General features: G+C 43.4%; 2 protein-coding genes across 5 annotated transcripts in view; one reads left to right on the plus strand and one right to left on the minus strand.

The window, feature by feature from the left end:
* riok2 (RIO kinase 2 (yeast)) overlaps nt 1–21,060 on the minus strand; it is a 56,667-nt gene extending 35,607 nt beyond the window's left edge. The window contains exons 1-4 of the mRNA XM_078565713.1: nt 20,895–21,060; nt 17,330–17,468; nt 2,101–2,217; nt 1,029–1,204 (exon numbers count right to left, since the gene is read on the minus strand). Coding sequence (XP_078421839.1) covers nt 1,029–1,204; nt 2,101–2,217; nt 17,330–17,468; nt 20,895–20,960 — 498 coding nt within the window. The 5' untranslated portion in view covers nt 20,961–21,060. The remainder of the gene's footprint in view (nt 1–1,028; nt 1,205–2,100; nt 2,218–17,329; nt 17,469–20,894) is intronic.
* Nucleotides 21,061–21,254: 194 nt separating this feature from the next.
* LOC144694936 (uncharacterized) overlaps nt 21,255–25,215 on the plus strand; it is a 190,008-nt gene continuing 186,047 nt past the window's right edge. For 3 of the 4 annotated variants that reach the window (XM_078565724.1, XM_078565743.1, XM_078565752.1), the window contains exon 1: nt 21,255–21,370. In XM_078565724.1, the coding sequence (XP_078421850.1) occupies nt 21,329–21,370 (42 nt within the window). In that variant the 5' untranslated portion in view covers nt 21,255–21,328. Of the gene's footprint in view, nt 21,371–21,941; nt 22,046–25,215 lie in introns of all 4 variants that reach the window. The other variant, XM_078565734.1, reaches the window with a different exon arrangement.

A 25,215-nucleotide genomic window follows, 5' to 3' on the forward strand; every position in this document is an offset into this window, starting at 1 on the left:
ATTGCTGGCTAGGCCATCATTTATTGCCCATCCCTAGTTGCCCGTGAAAGATGATGAATCTGCCTTCTTGAACCACTGCAGTCCATGTGGTGTAGGTATACCCACAGTTAGGGAGGGTGTTCCAGGATTTTGATCCAGCGAAAGTGGGGAACAACAATATTATTTCCAAATTGGGATGGTGAGTGACTTGGAGGGGAACTTCCAGGTGGTGGTGTTCCCATCTATCTGCTTCCCTGGTCTTTTTAGATGGTAGTGGTGCTGTCGAAGGAGCCTTGGAGAATTCTTGCAGTGCATCTTGTAGACTGTACACACTGCTGCTACTGTTTGTCGGTGATGGGGGGGAGTGAATATTTGTGGATGTGGTGCCAATCAAGTGGGCTGTTTTGCCCTGGACGGTGTCAAGTTTCTTTAGTGTTGTGGGAGCTGCACTCTTCCAGACAAGTGGGGAGTATTCCATCACATTCCTGACTTGTGCCTTGCAGATGGTGGACAGGCTTTGGGAAGTTGGGGGTGGGGCTACTTGCTGCAGGATTCCTAGCCTCTGACCTGCTCTTGTAGCAACAGTATTTATATGGCTAGTCCAATTATAATGTGAAAAGACTATACTGGTAGTTTCCATTGTAAATGTGGACTAAAGAATTTATAATAGAAAAAAAGATCACCCAAGGCAGACCATGAAGTGAAGAATAGGCTGTCTCTTACTTATCTCAGCTACCTTTGTTTCTCTTTCTTTCATGCTCGCTTTCTTTTCCCTCCTCTTAACTCATTTCTTTTCAAGTAGAAGATGGCGGATGTGGTAGGGAGAGAACCTTTGCCAAAATTACTGGCAACATGATAGAGTACCATTGTGTTTGGCATGCAATTGTAATGAAAGCAATGGCCCCACAGGATTACACAATTTTACTACTATGCCAGGTGAACAACATCTTGCTTCCTTTCCATAGTTACCGACCACATTAAAAATTCCTGATAGTCACGGGATAAATCTTGAAAAATAAATCAGATAAACTTCAAAAAGGATCAAATACCTTCATGTACGCATATTCCTTCATTGCTGCAAGGCGGGAGAGATAAAGCCATGACATCTTTTGTCTGTGTTTGTGGTAATCACGTTTATTTTTCAAATTCCGAAATGATGTGCGACCCAATCTATGCAGTTTTAAAGCAAACTGTTGCTCTTCTTCATTTGCAACTATGTAAATATCTGCAATAGATTAATGAAATTAAGCTACTGTGGTATCTGAGAAGATCACAATGTCTAGGACCTCAATGGTAAGTGAACAGTGGCTGGACAACAAATGGACTAGCTGTCCTCTCTAATAAATACCTACATTATGAATTGAAGAGTTCTTAAGCTGCAAATGGTAATAGAAAACACAAGTAGTCTGGAACAGTACCATCATATCCTTTTCCCATCTCTCATACCACAAAATTTATAAAGCTAAGGGTGTGTTAAAATCATCTACTATGGTATACATTAACTAGTAATATAAACCAAAATGTTACATGATATTAGATGACTTTACATTAAAGCTCATCTTCCCCAAATTGTTTTTATTTAAGGATATAATCAGTGAATATTAAAAACAAGTAGCAGAGTGCAAGACACTGAAATATTTGGATGGTGAACAATTACAAATACCATCTGAACTTTGCGAGGCAAATTATACCTCTAGACATATTCCCAGTGACCTTTTATAACAGGCTCATAATTAACTTTCCTATTATGCTGTACTACTAACAGAACTTGAGAGGTTCACTGAGATGTCCAGAGCAGGTAGCACTAGATTATGCCTTGATCTGTTTACAGATACAAATGAGTATCCTCCAGCCCTATGACTCTATAAATATAGTCACATTCAACATTTTATTTTAATAAAAGCTGCTTCAGTTTGCAATATGCTTAGTACAATCAACACTTTTTTTTATTGTCCCCTGCCCCCCCACCACTCCACCCAACCTAGTTGCCCTGAGAAGATGTTGGTGGGCCTTTTCTTCAAACTATATTGATTTAATTTACTTTAGTCTTGCAATTTACAAGTCAAAAAATTATTCACTAATTTTCAAAAATTGTGCAAGGTCCATGGTTTTGTTTCTTACCTGATTCTTTGCCAACGCCCATTTGATTTCCAACAGAATTAAATACATTTCGCGAGGAAAGAGTTTTCAGAGCTAGGTAATCATATCCAGTATTTGTCAATCGATAGCCCTGGACAGCTGAAAAAGAAACAATGTGATAACACAAAGTGGACAAGAATGGAGAGACCAAAAATAGATTGGGTGCCTGTTTTGCTGAATACTTCTATTCATTCTTTAAGAGTGACCCTGAGTTTCTGGTCATTAATTTAATTCTTCATCCAGTGAAGCTCAATAGAAATTTAAGGAACACCACCTCATCTTTTTACTAGGCACTTAATATTCTTCAGGCCTTAAAAACAAGTTTTAACATCGTACCCACCATTGTTATCTTCTCTTCGACAGCAAATGCTTGGAATGGAAGATGGTTGCACTAGCACTGCTGGGAATGGATGAGTTGTGGTGCTAGGGGTGGAGGGAACCTTATTGGCAAGCATTGGGCTGTTCCTGCCCTGCGTTTAATCTACTGTCCTGGCATCACACTCTGGACCACTGGAGCCTTCCTATATTTGCCTTACTTTCCATGTAACCTTTCTCCTTTGCTATCTTGCTGTAAATATTTACCCCTCCACTGAAACTTTTTTTTTTGTTTGTATACTTGTCTCATTATCATCTCATTTTGCTTTGCACCATCACATAAAAGTCAATTAATTATTGTAGTCTTCTTCCTAATCACTGACCTCTCCCTTTTGACCGTTTCCACCTCCGTCCTCCCTCATTTTCCTTGGTTCTGTGCCTGTTCAAAAATTGCTCATCTCTAACACCTTCTGCATGCTGGAATGTTAACTCTAATTCTTTTTTCCAAAAATACTGCCTGACCTGGTGAGGGTTTCCAGAATCTTCTTTCCAGAAGGTATTTGATAAAGTGCCACATCAAAGGTTATTGTGGAAAATAAAAACTCATGGTATAGAGAGTAACATATTGGCATGGATAGAAGATTGGCTGGCTAACAGGAAGCAGAGAGTAGGCAAAAATGCGTCTTTTTCAGGTTGGCAAGGTGTAACGAGTGTTGCGCCACAGGAGTCAGTGCTGGGACCTCAAATGTTTACAATTTATATAAATGACTTGGATGAAGGGATGGATGGGATGGTTGCCAAATTTGCTGATGACACAAAAATAGGTGGGAAAGTAAGGTGTGAAGAGGACATAAGGAGGCTACAAAAAGATATAGATAGGTTAAGTGAGTGGGCAAAGGTCTGGCAAATGGAGTAAAATTGGGAAAATGTGAAATTGCCCATTTTGGCAGGAAGAATAAAAGAGAAGCATATTATCTAAATGGTGAGGGATTGCAGAGCTTTGGGGTGCAGAGAGATCTCGGTGTCCTAGCGCATGAATCACAAAAGGCTAGTATGCAGGTACAGGAAGTAATTAGGAAAACTAATAGAATGTTATCATTTATTGCGAGGGAAATTCAATACAAAAGTCGCGGGGGGGGGGGGGGGTTATGCTTCAGTTGTACAGGGCACTGGCAAGACCACATTTGGAGTACTGTGTACAGTATTGGTCACCTTATTTAAGGAAGGATGTAAATGCATTGGAAACAGTTCAAAGAAGGTTTACCAGACTAATATGTGGAATGTGGGCTGTCTTATGAGGAAAGGTTGGACAGACTAGGCTTGTATCCACTGGAGTTTAGAAGAGTAAGAGATGACTTGATTGAAACATATAAGATCCTGGGGGGTCTTGACAGGGTGGTTTCCTCCTGTGGGAGAATCTAGAACTAGGGGTCACTGTTTAAAAGTAAGGGGTTGCCCATTTAATACAGAGGTGAGGTGAAATTTTTTAACTCAGAGGGTCGTGAGTCTTTGGAAATCTCTTCCTGAAAAGGTGGTGGAAGCAGAGTCTTTGAATATTTTTAACGCACAGGTGGATAGACTCTCGGTAAGCAAGGGGGAGATAGGTTATCGGGGGTAGGTGAGATGCAGATTTCAGGTTACTATAAGGTCAGCTATGATCTTATTAAATGGCAGAGCAGGCTCGAGGAGCCGAATGGCCTACTCCTGCTCCTTGTTTGTATGTTCTGTATTGAGTTATTTCAATACCATTATACAGTGAACAGGAAGTACAGCTTAAAAACAAAAAGCTAAAAGCTACTGCGGATGCTGGAAATCCAAAACAAAAGCAGAATTACCTGGAAAAACTCAGCAGGTCTGGCAGCATCGGTGGAGAAGAAAACAGTTGACGTTTCGAGTCCTCACGACCCTTCGACAGAACTGAAGTAATATTAGGAGAGAGGTGAAATATAAGCTGGTCTAAGGTGGGGGGCGGGGGGAGAGAGAAGTTGAGGGTGGGGTGGTTGTGGGGATAAGCAAGCAGTGATAGGAGCAGATAATCAAAAGATGTCACAGACAAAAGGATCAAAGAGGTGTTGAAGGTGGTGATATTATCTAAGAAAAGTGCTAATTAAGAATGGATGGCAGGACACTCAAGGTACAGCTCTAGTGGGGGTGGGGTGGACAGACTAACAAAGTATTAGTTGTAGATTTAAAAATAATGGAAAAAGGTGGGAAAAGAAGAATCTATATAAATTATTGAAAAAAAATTTCTCTTGCCCACATGTCTATCCTTGGCTTGCTGCATTGTTCCAGTGAAGCCCAACGCAAACTGGAGGAACAGCACCTCATCTTCCGACTAGGCACTTTACAGCCTTCCGGGCTGAATATTGAATTCAACAACTTTAGATCTTAAACTCCCCCTCCCCCCATCCCCACCCCGTTTCTTCCCCCCCTTTTTTTTTCAATAATTTATATAGCTTCTTCTTTTCCCACCTTTTTCCATTATTTTTAAATCTACAACTAATACTTTGTTAGTCTGTCCACCCCACCCCCACTAGAGCTGTACCTTGAGTGTCCTGCCATCCATTCTTAATTAGCACTTTTCTTAGATAATATCACCACCTTCAACACCTCTTTGATCCTTTTGTCTGTGACATCTTTTGATTATCTGCTCCTATCACTGCTTGCTTATCCCCACAACCACCCCACCCTCAATTTCTCTCTCCCCCCGCCCCCCACCTTAGACCAGCTTATATTTCACCTCTCTCCTAATATTACTTCAGTTCTGTCGAAGGGTCGTGAGGACTCGAAACGTCAACTGTTTTCTTCTCCACCGATGCTGCCAGACCTGCTGAGTTTTTCCAGGTAATTCTGTTTTTGTTTAGGAAGTACAGCTTTTCAGATTTTATAATGTGAAAGTAATTTAAGCAATTTTTATAGTTGTAATATGACAAATATTTTACACAATAGTTACAATTGAGGATAAGAAGATTGTTATGTTTTGGGACTGTGTCTTAATTTAGGGGAAAATGAAGGGGGGCGATATGAAATGAAATAGAACATGCTGGAAAAACTCAGCAGGTCTGACAGCATCTGTGGAGAGAAAAACAGAGTTAATGTTTCAAGTCCGTATGACCCTTCTTCAGAGCTGAGGGGTGATATGACCTGTTTTGAAGTCTGCCTGACAACAATCCTAGGTGAGGGGGCTGTAATAGATTAAAGAAAGGCCCAGATTGTTTTGCTGGTAAGAAGGTGTAAAGTGTTGACACTTGGAGATAATGACTGTGTTTACAGTGGTTAGACAGCTAGTCTCCGAAGTCCCAGAAAAATGTTGAGAATGTTGGGTTGTGAACAGTCAGTTATGCTTTAAAACTTTCTACTTACTTTCAAGGTAAAGAGAATTGGGGGTCTCAAGGATAGCATATCAGCATTTCTACTGGAAGTCAAGGCCCTTGTGATTCATGTTGCCATGGAGATGGGCTCTGAGAGGGGAAGGAGTTCCAAAACATCCTTGAAACTCTCAGACATAGGCAGTCTGCCAATATTTGGGAGCGAGAGAGCTGCTAGAGGCTGAAAGTCTCTGTAGCTCACCTTCCAGGAACCCGGGTGGGAGCTTGCGCTCAGACTGAAAAGACCAAATTTGTGAGGATCTGAAATGAGGCTGGAAGATTTGCCTGGCTTGCACTAAAAGGAAGAATTGCCAGGAAAAACCCTCACTGTGAAAGATAGTTCTGGAGTTAAAAGCTACTAGGCTGAGAAAAGAAAGAAACAGAAGTAAACCCTCAGGAACTAAGAATTATTTTCATTTGGGAAAACGTTTGGGTCTGGCAAAATCAAACGACTACTTAAGGGAAAGTGCAAAATATACCCATGAAGTGGGTTTTTAGGTTACGTTAAAAGTAAAAGGGAAAACTTCAGATCTGTAGTTTAAAAAGTATAAGTTGCCTACAAAAAGTGTTTAGCCAATATACTTTTACTGTAAACAGACTAAAAGTCTTAAAATGTGAAATCTTGTGTCATTGAAACATAGAAAACAGGAGCAGGAGTAGGCCATTCGGCCCTTCGAGCCTGCTCCACCATTCATTATGATCATGGCTGATCAGCCAACTCAACAGCCTGCTCCCGCTTTCTCCCTATATCCTTTGATTCCTTTCACCCCCAGAGTGATATCCAACTCCTTCTTGAAAACATACAATGTTTTGGCCACAACTACTTTCCGTGGTAGCGAATTCCACAGGCTCACCAGTCTCTGGGTGAAGAAATTTCTCCTCATCTCTGTCCTAAATGGTCTACCCCTCAGACTGTGACCCCTGGTTCTGGACTCACCCACCATCAGGAACATCCTTCCTGCATCCACCCTGTCTAGTCCTGTTAGAATTTTATAGGTTTCTATGAGATCCCCTCTCATTCTTCTGAACTCCAGCAAATATAATCCTAACTGACTCAACCTCTCCTCATATGTCAGTCCCACCATCCCTGGAATCAGTCTGGTAAACCTTCGCTGCACTCCCGCTACAGCAAGAACATCCTTCCTCAGATAAGGAGACCAAAACTGCACACAATATTCCAGGTGTGGTCTCACCAAGGCCCTGTATAATTGCAGCAAGACACCCCTGCTCCTGTGCTCGAATCCTCTGGCTATGAAGGCCAACGTACTATTTGCCTTCTTTACCGCCTGCTGCACCTGCATGCTTACCTTCAGCGACTGGTGTACGAGGACACCCAGGTCTCGTTGCACACTCCCCTCTCTCAATTTATAACCATTCAGATAATAATCTGCCTTCCTGTTTTTGCTACCAAAGTGGATAACCTCACCAATTATCCACATTATACTGCATCTGCCATGCATTTGCTCACTCACTCAGCTTGTTCAAATCACCCTGAAGCATCTCTGCATCCTCCTCACAGCTCACCCTCCCACCCAGCTTTGTGTCATCTGCAAATTTGGAGATATTACATTTAGTTCCCTCATCTGAATCATTAATATATATTGTGAATAGCTGGGGTCCCAGCATCGATCCCTGCGGTGCCCCACTAATCATTGCTTGCCATTTGGAAAAAGACCCGTTTATTCCTACTCTTTGTTTCCTGTCTGCCAACCAGTTTTCTATCCATCTCAATACGCAACCCCCAATCCCATGCGTTTTAATTTTACACGCCAATCTCTTATGTGGGATTTTGTCAAAAGCCTTCTGAAAGTCGAAATAAACCACATTCACTGGCTCCCCGTCATCAACTCTACAAGTTACATCCTTGAAAAATTCCAGTAGATTTGTCAAGCATGATTTCCCCTTCGTAAATCCACGCTGACTCTGTCTGATTCTGCCACTGTTTTCCTAGTGCTCAGCTATTTAATCTTTTACAATGGACTCTAGAATTTTCCCCAATACCAACGTCAGGCTGACTGGTCTATAATTCCCTGTTTTCCCTCTACTTCCTTTTTTAAATAGTGGGGTTACATTAGCTACCCTCCAATCTGTAGGAACTGTTCCAGAGTCTGTAGAATCTCGGAAGATGACCACCAATGCATCCACTATTTCTAGGGCCACTTCCTTAAGTACTCTGGGATGTAGATTATCAAGCCCTGGGGATTTTTCGGTCTTCAATCCCATCAATTTTTCCAACACCATTTCCCTACTAATACTGATTTCTTTCAGTTCCTCCCTCTCACTAAGCCCTGTGTTCCCCAACATTTCTGGTATGTGTGTCCTCCTTTGTGAAGGCAGAACCAAAGTATGTATTTAGTTGGTCAGCCATTTCTTTGTTCCCCATTATAAATTCCCCTGTTTCTGACTGGAAGGGACCTACATTTGTCTTCACCAATCTTTTTCTCTTCACATACCTACAGAAACTTTTACAGTCAGTTTTTATGTTCCCCGCAAGCTTGCTCTCGTACTGTATTTTCCCCTTAACCAATCCATTGGTCCTCCTTTGCTGAATTCTAAACTGCTCCCAATCCTGTTGTTTTTTCTGGCCAATTTGTAAGCCTCTTCCTTGGATCTAATACTATCCCTAATTTCCCTTGAAAGCCATGGTTTGGTCACCTTTCCTGTTTTACTTTTGCGCCAGACAGGAATAAACAATTGTTGTAGTTCACTCATGCGCTCTTTGAATGTTTGCTATTGTCTATCCACCGTCATCCCTTTAAGTAACGTTTCCCAATCCATCACAGCCAACTCGCGCCTCATACCATCGTAGTTTCCTTTATTAAGACTCAGGACCCTAGTCTCAGAATCAACTACGTCACTCTCCATCTTGATGAAGAATTCTATCATATTATGGTCGCTCATCCCCAAGGGGCCTTGCACAACCAGACTGCCAATCATTCCTTTCTCGTTACACAATATCCAGTCTAGAATGGCCTGTTCTCTCGTTGGTTCCTCAATGTATTGGTCCAGAAAACCATCCCATATACACTCCAGGAATTCCTCCTCTATGGTATTGTTACTAATTTGATTTGCCCAATCTATATGCAGATTAAAGTTGTCCATAATTACCGATGTTCCTTTTTTTGCATGTGACTCTAATTTCCTATTTAATGCCATTCCCAACATCACCACTACAGTTTGGGGTCTATATACAACCCCCACTAATGTTTTTTGTCCCTTAGTGTTTCTCAGCTCTACCCATACAGATTTCACATCGTCGGAGCTAATATCTTTCCTCACTATTGCGTTAATTTCCTCTTTAACCAGCAATGCAACTCCACCGCCTTTTCCTTTTTGTCTGTCTTTCCTAAATACTGAATACCCCTGGACGTTCAGTTCCCATCCCTGGTCATCCTGCAGCAATGTCTCCGTAATCCCGACTACATCATACCTGTCTACATCTATTTGCATGGTTAATTCATCCACTTTATTGCGAATGCTCCTTGTGTTAAGGCACAAAGTCTTAAGGCTTGTCTTTTTAACATTATTTGTCCCATTCCCACTATTTTTCACTGAGGCCCTGTTTGATTCTTGCCCTTGATTTCTCTGCCTATCACTTTTCTTATTCCTTTTTCTGTCTTTTGTTCTTGTCCTTGATTCCCCCTCCTCTGACTTCTTGCATAGGTTCCCATCCCCCTGCCATTTTAGTTTAAACACTCCCTAACCACTCTTGCATATATTCCCCCTTGGACATCAGTCCCGGTCCTGCCCAGGTGTAATCCGTCCAGTTTGTACTGGTCCCACCTCCCCCAGGACCGGTCCCAATGTCCCAGGAATCTGAAACCCTCTCCCCTCACACCATCCCTTCAGCCACATATTCATCCGATATATCCTGCTATTTCTACTCTGGCTAGCATGTGGCACTGGTAGTAATCCTGAGATCACTACCTTTGAGGTCCTACTTTTCAACTTACTTCCTAACTCCCTATATTCTGCTTTTAGGACCTCATCCCTAACTTTACTTATGTCATTTGTACCAATGTGTACCATGATCACTGGCTGTTCACCCTTCCCCTTCAGAATGTCCTGTAGCTGCTCTGAGAGATCCTTGTCCCTAGCACCAGGGAGGCAACATACCATCCTGGATTCTCATTTGCAGCCACAGAAACACCTATCTATTCCCTTTACAATTGAATCCCCTATAACTATTGCATTTCCACACTTTTTACTCCTCCCCTGCGCAGCAGAGCCAACCGTGGTGCAACGAATTTGGCTATTGCTGCTTTCCCTTGAGAGGCCATTCCCTCAACAGTATCCAAAGCGGTATATCTCTTTTGCAGGGGAATAGCCACAGGAGATTCTTGCACAGCTTGCCTAGTCCTCTTGCTCTGCCTGGTGGTCACCCATTCCTTTCCTGCCTGTGGACTCTTAGCTTGCGGTGTGACCACCTCTCTATACAGGCTATCTACAATACTCTCCACCTCGCGGATGCTCCACAGTGTCCCCTGCTGCCGGTCCAGCTCCGAAACCCGGGCTTCCAGGAGCTGCAGCTGGAGACACTTCCCGCACACATGCTGGCCCCAGGCACTGGAAATGTTCCCGGCTACCCACATAGAGCAGGAGGAGCATACCACGGCTTTGAGCTCTTCTGCCATGACTTATCCCTTAAAATTAAATTAAACCTTTTGGCAAGTACTTAACATCAAATAATATCAATTACTCTAGAGCCCTTCTTCCCTGCTCCTCACTGTTACAGAATATAGTCCTTACAAACGATGAACACAAAATAAGACCTTAAAAACTATGAGCGATAAAAGTAGTAAATACTTACCCGACTGTACTCACGGTACTCAAAGAATCACCTCGTTCCCTCCTCACCGATCTCCCTCAGTCACCAAACTCCAACTTAAGCATTCTATTGCAGCTCAAAGCAGCACTCCAGTGCAGACAAAGTGAGCATTGTAAGATGGCCTGTTTTTATACTCTCTGAATCAAGCCTCTGAAAACTTGTTTAAGGCAGTTATCTAATTAACTAGTTGTAGCTGCTAGCAGACCCTGTTTTAAAGCTAGCCTAAAACTCACCTCCTTCCAAACCAAACAGCAACTTTTAGTTAATTACTAAATTAAAGAAAGACTAGACTTTAGATAGAAATTAACCCTTAAATTCCCTCAGTCACCAAACTCCAACTTAAGCACTCTACTGCAGCCCAAAGCAGCACTCCAGGGCAGACCAATTCTTTCATCAATCAACCTGGAAGTTTGAATTTCTTCTAAGGAGATCGTAACACAATTGTAAGTTGCCAGTCTTTCTGTATTCAAATAACATTCTTTGCCAGAATGTTCCTATTTCTTTCGTCAGGGCGATCTGTGACTTGGGAGGTGGCAGTGTAGCCATGCACCTATTACCCTTACCCTTCAACGCTGTAGAGGTTGTGGGTTTGGGAGGAGTAATCAAAGAAGCCATGGTGGGTTGCTGCAGCGGTGAAGGGAGTAAATATTTGTAAGTGCTGAAAGGGGACTACTTTGTCCTGGAGGATGTTAAAGTTCAAGTGTTGTTGGACCTGCCCTCATACAGGCAAGTGGAAAGTATTCCATAACATTCTTGACTTATGCTCTGAAGATGGTGGACAGGCTTTGGGGAAACAGGAGGGTAGTTACTTGTCGCAGAATTCCCAGCCTCTGATTTGTTCTTGGCCACAGCTGATTTTCCTGGCATAAAGCCCACACTTGTCGATCAGGCCCAGCTATTAAACTGATCTGATCTCATCATTGGCATAGGCCTAGCATTGTGCCAAGAATTCATGGCAGAAGAGGAGCAGGTTTGTTCCTGGCCTCAGGCCTGACTGTTGGGGAACAGCAGCCACAAGGCACCAGAGACCAAAAACTTCCCAAAACCTAAAAATGCCATGAACTTTGGGCCTATATTGAGTTTGCAGCCAGGTGTAAGACCCCCAACAGTCATTCGTTAGACCTTAGATATTCCATTAGACACAAGGGCACAACTCCAGGAAACAGAAGAGGGCGGCCAGGAATTCCCCAACCATCTCACCCATGATCGCGTCTCTATTGACCCTACTTCTGCCCTTAAGGCAAGCGTGGAAACTTTAGGGTACCAAAGTGGGTCAAAGCCCAGTATTATCAATCTCTACCACTTTTGACTTGATCTATATGTCTAGATAATTGGTTTTCCCTAGGTGCAAAAAAAGTCAGCCCTGATGCTTGTTGAAGCTGAACAAAACTATGCAGCCACAGGCCAACAATCAAACGGGCATTCTAAAGTCATAAAAAAACTTAAAGTTCAATTGTAGAGATGTACAGTCATCAATTTGAAAATAAAAGCAATATGCTAGATTTGCATATTCAGGTCCTTCGTTTTCATGCCTTATTACAACACAAGCTACTAAACATGATTTAGCAAAAAACATTGGAATTTTGCAACGATGGAAGAGGCGTTCAGCTCAGTGGCATAAAAAGACAAACATATTCTTCCTTCCACACAAACTATAGAGAAATATTTAGTTTGTGTGCATTCAGTGAAATTGATACCATATAAAATTCTTTCACAGGATGCAGGCTTCACTGGCTAGGCCAACAATTACTCCACTTGGGAAAGTGAGCTGCTTTCTTGAACCGCTACAAGTCCATGTGGTGTAGGTACACCCACAGTGATGTAAGGAAGTGCTGTTTGGGTAACCAAATACAATAATGCATAAACTGAAGGCGAAAAACACAAAAATAAACAAGACAAATGGAAATATAAAAGGAGTACTGTTAGCGAAAAATACAAAATTGTTGAAATAGTTGAAGAGTGCAGGAGGGCATGCCAGGAGCAGCACCAGGCATACCTAAAAATGAGGTGTCAACCTGGTGAAGCTATAACACAGGACTACTGACATGCCAAACAGCATAAGCAGCAAGTGAGAGACAGAGTTAAGTGATCCCACAAGCAACGGATCAGATCTAAGCTCTGCAATCCGACCACATCCAGTCGTGGATGGTGGTGGACAATTAAACAACTCACTGGAGGAGGTGGCTCCACAAATATCCCCATCGTCAATGATAGAGGAGTCCAGCACATCAATGCAAAAGATAAGGCTGAAGCATTTGCAGCAATCTTCAGCCAGAAGTGCCGAGTGATGATCCATCTTGGCCTCCTCTGGAGGTCCCCAGCATCACAGATGCCAGTCTTCAGCCAATTGGAAATTCGATTCCGTTTTGGAGGCTGATGAGGGTGCTGGTTCCTCCAGGGTGTGCGGACAGAGCCAAGCTTCTGGCACCATAAGCAGCCTGTCTATACAGGAGGGGAGGAAGAGCAATAGTAATAGGGGATTCTATAGTCAGGGGAACAGATAGACACTACTGTGTCCGTCAACGTGACTCCAGGATGGTATGTTGCCTCCCTGGTGCCAGGGTCCAGGATGTCACTGAACGACTGCAGGGCATCCTGAAGGGGGAGGGTGATAAGACAGAGTCCATGGTACATGTTGGTACCAATGACACAGGTAGAAAGAGGGATGAGGTCTTGCATCAAGAATTCAGGGAGTTAGGCAGTAGACTAAAAAGCAAGACCTCTCGGATTACTCCCAGTGCCACGTGCTAGCGAGCACAGAAATAGGAGAATAGCACAGATGAATACGTGGCTTAAGAGTTGGTGCAGAGGGAGGGTTTTAGATTCCTGGATCACTGGGACCGTTTCTGGGGAAGGTGGGATCTGGACAAGCGGGACGGTCTACATCTGAACCAGAGCGGGACTAACATCCTTGCGGGTGTGTTTGCTAGTGCTGTTAGGAGGAGTTTAAACTAATTTGGCAGGAGGAGGGAACACAGAATGTTAGCAGAATAGGGACACATCATAATCCAGTAAAACAATCAAGCCAGACGGAGTACAGCTGCAATAAGCTTCAAGGGAGTAAGGCAAGGCTGGATGGCCTCTACTTTAATGCCAGGAGTATTACAGGTAAAACGGATGAATTAAGGTTGAGAATTGACATGTGGAATTGTGATATAGTAGCTATCACTGAGACGTGGTTGAGGGAAGGGCAGGATTGGCAGCTCAACATTTCGGGATATAGAATCTTCAGGCGAGCGAGGGGAGGGGGTAAAAGAGGAGGCATTGCATTATTAGTTAAGGAGTCCGTTACAGCAGTAAGGAGAGACGATATATCTTGGAGGGGGCATCGAATGAAGCTTTGGGGTAGACCTTAGGAATAAAAAAGGGGCAACCACATTATTAGGTGTTTATTATAGACCCCCAGATAATCAACGGGAAATTGAGGAGCAAATATGTGGAGGCTTAAAAGTGGACAAATCTCCAGGTCCGGATGATTTGTGTCCCAGACTGCTGAGGGAGGCAAAGGATGAGATCGCAGGGGGTCTGACCCAAATTTTTAAATCCTCTCTGGCCATGGGGGAGGTGCCAGAGGACTGGAGAACAGCTAATGTGGTTCCGCTATTTAAGAAGGGTTGTAGAGATAAGCCAGGGAACTAGAGGCCAGTGAGTCTCACGTCAGTGGTAGGGAAACTATTGGAGAAATTTCTGAAGGAGAGTATCTATCTCCACTTGGAGAGGCAAGGTTTGATCAGGGATAGTCAGCATGGCTTTGTCAGAGGGAGGTCATGCCTAACAAATTTGATTGAATTTTTTGAGGATGTGACCAGGTGTGTAGATGAGGGTAGTGCAGTTGATGTAGTTTATATGGATTTTAGCAAAGTCTTTGACAAGGTCCCACATGGGATACAGGGTAATTTGATAAGGTGGATTCAAAATTGGCTTAGTTGTGAGAGGCAGAGGGTAATGATAGAAGGATGCTTCAGTGACTGGAAGCCAGTGTCCAGTGGTGTACCACAGGGATCTGTGCTGGGTCCCCTATTATTTGTCATTTATATAAACGACATAGATGACTATGTGGGGGGGTAGGATTAGTAAGTTTGCGGATGACACAAAGATTGGCTGAGTGGTTAACAGTGAGCTTGAGTGTCTTGGGCTATGGGAAGATATAGATGGGATGGTCAAATGGGCAGATGGAATTTAACCCTGAAAAGTGTGAGGTGATACACTTTGGAGGGAGTAATTTGACAAGCAAGTATTCAATGAATGGCATTGCACTAGGAAGTTCTGAGGAACAAAGGGTCCTTGGCGTGTGTCCATAGATCTCTGAAGGCGGAGGGGCATGTTAGTGGGTGGTGAAAAAGGCATATGGGACACTTACCTTTATCAATCGAGGCATAGATTACAAAAGTAGGGAGGTCATGTTGGAGTTATATAGAACCTTGGTGAGGCCACAGCTGGAGTACTGTGTGCAGTTCTGGTCACCACATTATATGAAGGATGTGATTGCACTGGAGGGGGTGCAGAGGAGATTCACCAGGATGTTGCCTGGGATGAAACATTTAAGTTATGAAGAAAGGTTGGTTGGACTTGGGTTGTTTTCGTTGGAGCAAAGAAGAATGAGGGGCCACCTGATCGAGGTGTTCAAGATTATGAGGGGCATGGACACGGTGGATAGGGAGCAGCTGTTCCCCTTAGTTAAAGGGTCAGTCACAAGGGGGCATAATTTCAAGGCGAGGAGCAGGAAGTTTAGGGAGGACGTGAGGAAAAACTTTTTTATCCAGAGGGTGGTGACGGTCTGGAATTCACTGCCTGGGTGGGTGGTGGAGGCAGGTTGCCTCACATCCTTTAAAAAGTACCTGAATGAGCACTTGGCATGTCAAAACATTCAAGGCTATGGGCCAAGTGCTGGTAAATGGGATTAGGTAGGTAGGTAGGTCAGATGTTTCTCATGTGTCGGTGCAGACTTGATGGGCCGAAGGGCCTCTTCTGCACTGTGATTCTGTGATTCAATCCACGTGATATTAAGAAATGGCTGAAGGCACTGGATACTGCAAAGGCTATGGGCCCTGACAATATTCCGGCAATAGTACTGATGACTTATGCTCCAGAACTTGCCATGCCCCAAGCCAAGTTGTTCCAATAGAGCTACAACACTGGCATTTACCTGGCTAAGTGGAAAACTGCCCAGGTGTGTCCTGTGCACAAAAAGCAGGACAAATCCAACCCAGGCAATTACCGCCCCATCAGTCTACTCTTGATCTTCAGTAAAGTAATGGAAGGAGTCATCAACAGTGCTATCAACTGGCGTTTGCTTAGCAATAACCTGCTCACTGACGCCCAGACTAGGTTCCGCCAGGGCCACTCAGCTCATGACCTCATTACAGCCTTGGTTCAAACATGGACAAAAGAGCTGAACTCCCGAGGTGAGGCGAGAGTGACTGACCCCGATGTCAAGGCTGCATTTGACCGAGTGTGGCAGCAAGGAGCCCGAGCAAAATCGGACTCAAATGGGAATCGGGAGGATAACTCTCCACTGGTTGGAATCATACCTAGCATAAAGTAAGGTGGTTGTGCTTGTTGGAGGTCAATCATCTCAGCCCCGGGACATTGCTGCACGAGTTTCTCAGAGTAGTGTCCTCAGCCCAACCATCTTCAGCTGCTTCATCAATGAACTTCCCTCTCTCATAAGGTCAGGAAGTGGGGATGTTCGCTGATGATTGCACAATATTCAGTACCATTCGCGACTCCTCAGATACTGAAGCAGTCCATGTCCAAACGCAGCAAGACCTGGACAATATCCAGGCTTGGGCTGACAAGTGGCAAGTAACATTCGCAGCACACAAGTGCCAGGCAATGACCATCTCCAACAAACCATCACCCATGATGTTCAATGGCATTACCATCACTGAATCCCCCACTATCAACATCCTGGAGGTTACCATTGACCACAAACGGAACTGGACTATCTATATAAATACTGTGGCTAGAAGAGTAGGTCAGAGGCTAGGAATCCTGCAACAAGTAACTCACCTCCTGACTCCCCAAAGCCTGTCCACCATCTTCAGGGCACAAGTCAGGAATGTGATGGAATACTCCCCATTTGCCTGGATGAATGCAACTCCCACAACATTCAGTAAGCTTGACACAATCCAGGACAAAGCAGCCTGCTTGATTGGCACTACATCCACTAACATTCACTCTCTCCACTACCGACACATAGTAGCAGCTGTGTACAACTTCTACAACATGCCATGCAGGAATTCACCAAAGCTCCTTATACAGCACCTTCCAAGCCCACAACCACTGCCATCTAAAAGAACTAGGGCTGCAGATAGACGGGAGGACCACCTCCTGGAAGTTCCCCTCCAAGTCACTCACTATCCTCACTTGGAAATATATTGCCGTTCCTTTACTGTCGCTGGGTCAAAATCCTGGAATTCCCTTCCTAACAGCACTGCAGGTGTACCTACACCACATGGACTGCAGCGGTTCAAGAAGGCAGCTCACCACCACCTTCTCAAGGGCAACTAGGGATGGGAAATAAATGCCAGCCCAGCCAGTGAAGCCCACTCCCATGAATGAATAAAAAAATTTTCAAAATATAGCTAAGACCAGGATTTACATGGAGAATATAAATGTGGTATTCATAGCAGCTGGTACAGTTAAAATAATGCAAAGCAAATAATTGAATGTGTTATTTTTGTATTCAAAAACTTACTTTTTGTTCGTTCGTATGCCAATAGTTTGTGTTTTACCAATTCACGCAGGACCTTATTGCATCCACCATGTTTAAGGTTTGATATTGAAGCAATAAGGCTGGGTGGAACAATTTCATGATTCTTCATTCCCATTTCGACCTGCACATTATTAGAGAAAAACAGAGAGCTGAAAATGTTAATGCACCCTACTCTATGTTATCGAATAAAAACATCAAAAGTAATTATGAGACCAACCTACCCCCCTACCACCTCCCAAACCCATGCAATCCCCTGGGGAGGCCAAAAAAAAAGTAAACATCATTGGCCATCTTATGAAAAGCTCTAGGAAATCTCCCTCTGTCCCTGGTGGCAGTCATGTGAGTTGCTGGAGTCTGGTGTGACTCTCAATTATTACTATTCACAGGAATCTACAACCTACTTTTTGTAACTTGAAATGTTATCCTGCTCCCTTTCGAAGGTTTGCAGAGAATCCAGTCACCATGTTCTTTGGTAATCTGTTCCTGAGGTCAAGAGCACTCTGTAAAAGGAATACTTCCTGCCAAGCAATGCAGGTTTGGAAGGATTAAATCTATTTTAAATACTGCCAAGGTATTTTTTTTCCAGTTTAAATGGACATAGCATGAAAATTTCAAGCACCATTATTCTTCATTGAAATCATACTGAAAAATTGCCAGCACAAAAACTCCATCACAATGTTTGATTAAATGCTTATAACAACATTTGGAAAGTGAACATTTGGTGAGGCAGGAATCTGGCTCAATTGGGACCTATTGAGTATTTTTCGCACTTTTAGTATTTCAGATTTCCAACATCCCAGTATTTAGTTTTAGTACTCGTGCTTAATTCACTCCCACTTCTCTTCCAGGAATGTCCATCTTGATGAAGTTCTGCTCTTCTCCTCGGTGGGATTTCTGTTTGTCTCTTTTACCTTGTACACCTCTCACTTTCACAACCACATCTCTTTTCTTCAGCAACTGTCTCCGGTTAGTCCACATGGATTCCAACTGAAATTTCATTCGCCATGTTTCCGACCCACCCATAATTAGATATTGTCAAGATATTTAGTGTTCCTCGAAGCACTGTCCTCACCACATTCTGAGATCTATGCTCAATGCCATGCGTCACTGTATGCACCCTCTCGACCTCTCTCCCCAGCAGCACTGACCTACTAACTCAAAGCTGTCCTGGTCCAATTCCACTTCATCCTTCATCCCATCCCACATTTTAACAAAAAGACTTTTCCTTTCAGGTGTCAAGGATCACAAGCTTCAACAACTCTTGGATCCTAATGCCACTTCAGATCTGTCTTCCCCTTCACTTTCCTCTGACCCCTTACCATCCTCCAATCTCACCCTTTGCCAGGTTTTCACTATCCTCTCTGACCTTCCCTTTTTAATCCCGAGTGATCAGTCCCCAGCAAAGGCCTCAGCTTCATCCCCTTTTGCCCCCACGCAATTAATTTTGGAATTCACATGACATGGAGCTCTTCATCTTTGCCTTTGCCTCCTCTTCTTTGGCCAGCAGTCTTCTTGCATAGTGAATCCTTTCTTTCATCTTCAGAATTCTCATCTCACCTAAACCCCTCCCTCTGGTCTCTTACCCCCGCTAGGTCTTTTCATTGAGAATTATCAGCCTATTGGCCATCTCAGTTCTGCTACTCTACTGCTCACTTATTTTAGGCTACCTCCCTCTGAATTTGCAGCACTCTGTTCTCTCAGGTCCAACCCTAATAGTGCAATTAAACCTGCTGATAAGTGTGCAGCTATTTCTGTTTGGCAAACCAACCTTGTGGAAGCTAAACACCAGGTTTCCCGAAACAATAACATGCCACCAAACATCAAGTCTTTCCCATGAATGTACCACCAAACATCAAGCCTTTGTTTTCGCAGACTGTCATTGATGTCATCTCCTCTGGAGATCTGCTGGCCAAGGCCTCCAACCTCACAACTCCTCACTTTTTCCAGTATTCCAATGACTGCATCAGTGCCATTTCCTGCTCTCACCCTGAACTGGAAAATGTAATTAACATTACTTCCTTTTTCCACCTTCCCTCACCTTCACATAGTCCAGCTGGTCTTCCCTTCTGTTATATCCATTTCTGGAGATAGGCTATTGATCAATATTCGTTATACACCCACACCTACCTTGACTATACTGTCTCTCACCTGCTTCCTTTAAGGATTCTTTTCCAATCTTCCAGTTTCTTCATCGCATCTGCTTTGACAATGCCACCTTAGATATAACTGCTTTCGGTATATCTTCCTTTTACAACCGAAGATTCCTTTTCACTGTAGTTGACAGGGTCCTCGGCTTTGTTAGTGCCATTTCCTGCACTTCTGCTCTCGCCCCTTTCGCGGTCTCCCAGAACTGCTCTTGTACTCACCTTCCACCCCAGCAACCTCCACATTTCAACAGATCATCCTCCGCCATTTCAACCATCTCCAGCATGATGCCACACCAAACATCTTCCCTTCCCCTTTGAGCATTCTGAGGGGATCCTTCCCCGTGGCACCCCAGTCCACTCCTCCGTCACCCACAACATCCCTCCCCATCCCACCATATCTTCCCATGCAACCACATGGTGCAACACATACCCTTTTACCATCTCCCTTCCCATTGTCCAGGGACCCAAGCACTCCTTCCAGATGGAACGGCAATTTATTTGTACTTCTTTCAATGTAGTATAATATATTTGCTGTTCACGATGCAATCCTCTCTACATTGGGAAGACCAAAGACGGATTGGGTGACTGCTTTGTGAAACACCTCAGTTCAGATGGCAAATGTGGCCTTGAGCTTCCGTCAGCTGTCATTTTAATTCTCCACCCAATCACACTCTGATCCCTCTGTCCACAGCTCTGTTGCTCTAATAAAGCACAATGTAGACTTAAGGAATAGCACCTAATTTTTTGATGAGCACTTTATTGCCTTTCAGACTTGTACTGAGTTGAGCAATTTCAGATCATAACTGTTACTACTATTTCTCTATCAGCAGCTATTGGCAATGATTCATCCCTTTTGACATTTAACCTTTTGCTCTTCCCTTTTATTCCTTCCTTCCCTTACTGCTATACTTGCTTAATTCTTGTCACGTCTCTTAACTCTTTCCAGTTCTGACAAAAAGTTAACATTAACTTTAATATTCTCTCCACAGGTACTCCCTCACCTGAGTATTTCCAATGTTTGCTGATTTCTTTAATTTCAACCGGGTTCTATATTGACTCGATATGAAATCTTGGGCAAGGTAATAATCATGGAGATTTTTCCCCCCAGGAGAGAGCTTAGTGTTATACTTTAAAGGCTGTATACAACATAGAATCAAAAATGATCTCGTTCACCCGCTACCAGTGGTACTAACAAATGTAGAATTTCCAAATAGGACAAGTGATTTATCATTTCTATTAAACGCCATTAAAAAAAATTGTGATCAGGGAGCTTGTCAATCGCTGCTAGTTTACAAACCAGGAGGACTTGTCAGAGTAAGTCACTCAGTCCCATGAAGCACATGTACAGCTTTACTCTAACACTGGACTCCCAGAGAGACAGGCCCGGAGCGGCAACTTACCCCAACCAGCACTCTGAAATCATCTCTCTCCAGGTACCTCAATAACACCACGTTTAATTTCCCCATGGCTACGATCTGGCTGGAGGAGACTACCCTCGGGTTTAATAACTCGGTAACCGGTAAAGAAATACCCAGGCGGCCATGAACTGGCAACCGCCCGACTGCGCACGCGCACCAACTACCCCTCCCTCAGGTCCTCAAATCTACTTCATAAAAATTGATCGTTGAGTTGGGAATAACAAGCGCGTTTCACAGACATCAGTGACAAATTATTTTAATGTGATTTTTTTTTAACAATGACATTAGATTTCAGTGCGGGTCCTGTAGGTAGTTGTGTGTATTTTGTGCTTTCAGGGCCTGGGGACGGTTTGAAGCCGGCTCGCTGGGAGACGGTTTGTTGTTCCTCTCAGTTCCAGCTTTCACCGTCACCTCGCATGTCCTCCTTCAGGAATCAGAGGCAAGACCTGCCACCAAAGGTGCGTGTCTGTCTGTTAGTGTCTTGTTATTTTTATAGAAAAGTGAAACACTCAGCAGGTCAGGCAGAGTGTGGAGAGAGGGTAGCAGCAGATCAGTGACAGAAACCAGAAAAATTACCCACATTGAAACATTAACATCTCTCCACAGATGCCTCTTTCAACCATGAGGCGATATTGGGTTGCCCCCATGTCATTCAACAACAGTAAAAAGTGTTCCCCTCTCTGGAGAAACATAACTAATAGAAAACTATGAGGAAACTTATCAAATTTAATGATGATACGACCACGCGTGTCTGCTCCACAGATGCTGCCTGACCTAAGTCTGTCCAATACAGTATCATCTTTCCGCTTTATATGTACAAACAACTGGCTGTGCTGTCCGAATGAATCAACTTTGAGTTAACTTTTTATGGACAGAGGATTACCCCAGGTTTCTAGAATACTAGTCAGTGACAATACCACTATGCCACCCAAATTTTGAGGCCAGTGCTGAAATGCTTACCTTGAAGATCTGGCAATTTCTGTGGCATGAATTTCACCTTTCCCAGTGTTAATTTCATTTTGGTGCCAGCTATAGGAAATCTCTGGTGTCCAGTGACACTGAAGTCATCAAGACTGACCACCCAAACACATTGAAGAAGTCTCATGGACAGCAAGCCAGGAAGTAACAAGCAGGTTTTATCCTTCACTTATTATTATTTTACATAAATGTAAAGAAAGATTGTGACATACAAATGGGATTAAGGTAGAAGATGAATTAAATAAACAAACTTAAAAAAATAATTTTTATTATTAAAAATCTCTGGAATTTTTTGCATGGAGTAGAGAAATTCAACTTTTCACAAACATAAAATTAGTTCTTCGGGGCCAGAGAGTTGTTCAATAATAATTATGACTTAGTACACTTAAAAGCCCAGTTACACCTCATTCAACAAGGCATAAGTTTCTCAATGATTTTTACAGCGAGACTAATTGCATAAAAAGTGGAATTTAATTTCAAATCAGAGATTTCTAATTGATTTCCATCTGCAAAGACTTTCACAGTGCACCCTGAGAAGGAACTGAGAATTACTGACTTTTGGATTTCTGCATTTAACTGCATACATGTGTATAGTTTTGCAGAATAAAAATGGCATACACTGAAAGCTTTACCAACATTACAACAGTAACATTCAGGGCAAAATATTGTACTATCCTTCAACAACAATAACTTGTACTTATATAGTTATTTTCATGTAGTAAAATTTGGAAAGCGCTTCACAGGAGCGTTATCAAATGAAAAGTTGACATAAGGAGATATTAGGGACAGATGACCAAATGCTTGGTCAAAGGTTAGGTTTTAAGGAGCATCTTAAAGGAAGAGAAGAAGCAGAGAGGTTTAGGAAGAGAATTCCAAAGCTAAGGGCTTGGCATCTGAAGATATGACTGTCAGCCATGAAGGAATTAAAATTGTGGATGCTCAGGAGTCCAGAATTGGAGGAATGCAGATACCTTGGAGGGTTTTAGGACTATAGGAGATTACAGATATAGGGAGAAGGTGAGGCCATGGAGGGATTTGAAAGCAAGGATGAAAATTTTAAAATTGAGGTGTTGTGTAACCTGGAGCTGGTGCAGGTCAGCGAGCTGATGGGTGAACAGGACTTTGTGCAAGTTAGGACATGGGAACCAGAGTTTTGGATGACCTCAAGTTTCCGGAGGGTAGAATGTGGGATGCCAGCCAGAAGCACATTGGAATAGTCAAATCTAGAGGTAACAAAGGGATGGTTGAGGGTTTCAACAGCAGATCAGCTGTCATGCAGACGTAGTTAGGTGATGTCATGGATATGGATATATGCAGTCTTAGTGATGGCAAAAATATGTGGTCAGAAGCTCAGCTTATGGCCAAACATGACACCAAGGTCGCAAACAATCTGGTTCAGCTTCAGACAGTTGCCAGGAAGAGGGATAGAGTTGATGGCTAGGGAATGGAGTTTGTTGGGAGACCTGAAGGAAATGGATTCTGTCTTCCCAATATCTAGTTGGATTTGTCCAGTGAGCACAATCAACATTTGCTGCTCTGCCTTATGAGTTATGACTTCTCTGTCTCACTGAGATTGAAAACCTGCAAGTGCACATTAAAAACAGAGCTATGGAAACTCATGAAGTGATTTAAGAATGTAACCTGATAGAATGGATGCAAAGCCCAAGTGTTGATGGGGTAAGATGCAGATCATTAATATACATGAGTAATGTTACAGTGATTGCCTCACAAATTCAACCTTTCAGCATAATATCAGAACAAGATTTGTATTATCAGAAAGAATGGGACTAATTACAAACCTGTTTAAAAAGGGGGGGGCTGATTTTCGCTGGAGACTTTAGACACTAAAGAGCGTCTGAAGTGATAGGGCTTTGAATTTCAATATTGATTTAGCCTGCCTTTTGTAAAAGATGTCACCTTGGTCAAGGTGTTGAAGCGCATGCTAGGAATGACTGTCCAAGGATCATTGAGACTCTGATTGACAATTAACTTGGCTAAAAATGTTCAATAAACAGGCTGCACACTGTTTTGCTCTTCAGTGCTGCAATTAATAATCTCGCCTAATCGTGACCAGCTGAACGGGAGTAAAGAAGTTGTTGCTGAGCACAGCTTTCACTGTTCACTTGCTGCTGGAGATCTTCTGACTAGACTGTGTTTGAGGGGGACTTTTGAGACACATTGGGAGACTTTCTGGGGTACTTTATCAAGACTTCACCAACATTCCATTAAAATATTTCCCAGAAATTATCTGGAGACTTTGCCTAAAGAACATGAGTGTTTTTCTATTCAGCCTTATTGGAGACCTTACAGGAGTTACCATGAGAAATGAAGTAGTTGGTTATTAGCATTTTGCTAGGAGTCACCCACGTATAAGAGTGGGAAGGGGAGATGAGGCCAAGCAGAGCAGCAGGAACTGCTGCAAGAGAGGGTGACAGAAGAGCTAGCTGGGTTCCAGATTCACCTGAGACAGCAGCCATTGCTGCCACCAATTGTTCCAGAGGGTCAAGGTCAGGAGTACAAAAGGAGGGGGTCTAGGGAAAACAGCAGAGGGTTCCATGGAGGCAGCCCACATCCAGGAGGGATTACGGTCACTATCTAATTGAAGGCCATTGTTTAGACTTGTGCTGCACCATCAGAGCACTTATTGCCACAAGCCTCACCTTCCACAACTGTGGATCCATCAGGAAGTCCACCATCTGCACACAATCCTTTCAATCCCTTTCCCATGAAGATCACAATGAAAAGACCACCAGTTTCACCACTACCCTGAAGTCACAGAGCTGCCTCAGGGAGCTGAAGATTTTTAAAAACATAAATAAAGACTTTAAAAATGTTAAAAACATGCCCCATCATGAGGTTTCATAAAAAATCCAAAGGCTGCTTGGCCTTTTCGCCCGCCCGCCAATCGAATGGTTGGACAGGCAGCGAAAAATCCAATTTAATTAATTGATTAAGGACCTTAATAGGCCTCTTGATTGTTGGCGGGCGCGCTGCCGCCTCTCGCGTGTGCCTGCTGAGCGAAATATTGCGAGAGCGCACGATGACGTCGGGACGCTCATCCAACGTCATCGCGCGCTATTTTTCTCTCGTTTGGGTCTGGTGTATGCCCACCCGACGAGAGAAAAGTTCTGCCCTTGAACTCTTGCCTACTATGATGCTTTCAGAAGTGCAATCCGAGTGGCAGTGGCATGCGAGGTCGATGGCTGCTAGGTTTGTGAAGGGGGTAGATCAGATCTCAACAAGGATAGTGATATCTTGCAGTGGTGCTGCAATTCTTCTGTCAAGTTCCTGCTGGCACCTGTTATGTAATATTTTGTCCTGGAAG

Source organism: Cetorhinus maximus, chromosome 2 (assembly GCF_964194155.1).
Source record: "Cetorhinus maximus chromosome 2, sCetMax3.hap1.1, whole genome shotgun sequence".
In the NCBI taxonomy this organism is placed as follows: Eukaryota; Metazoa; Chordata; class Chondrichthyes; order Lamniformes; family Cetorhinidae; genus Cetorhinus; species Cetorhinus maximus.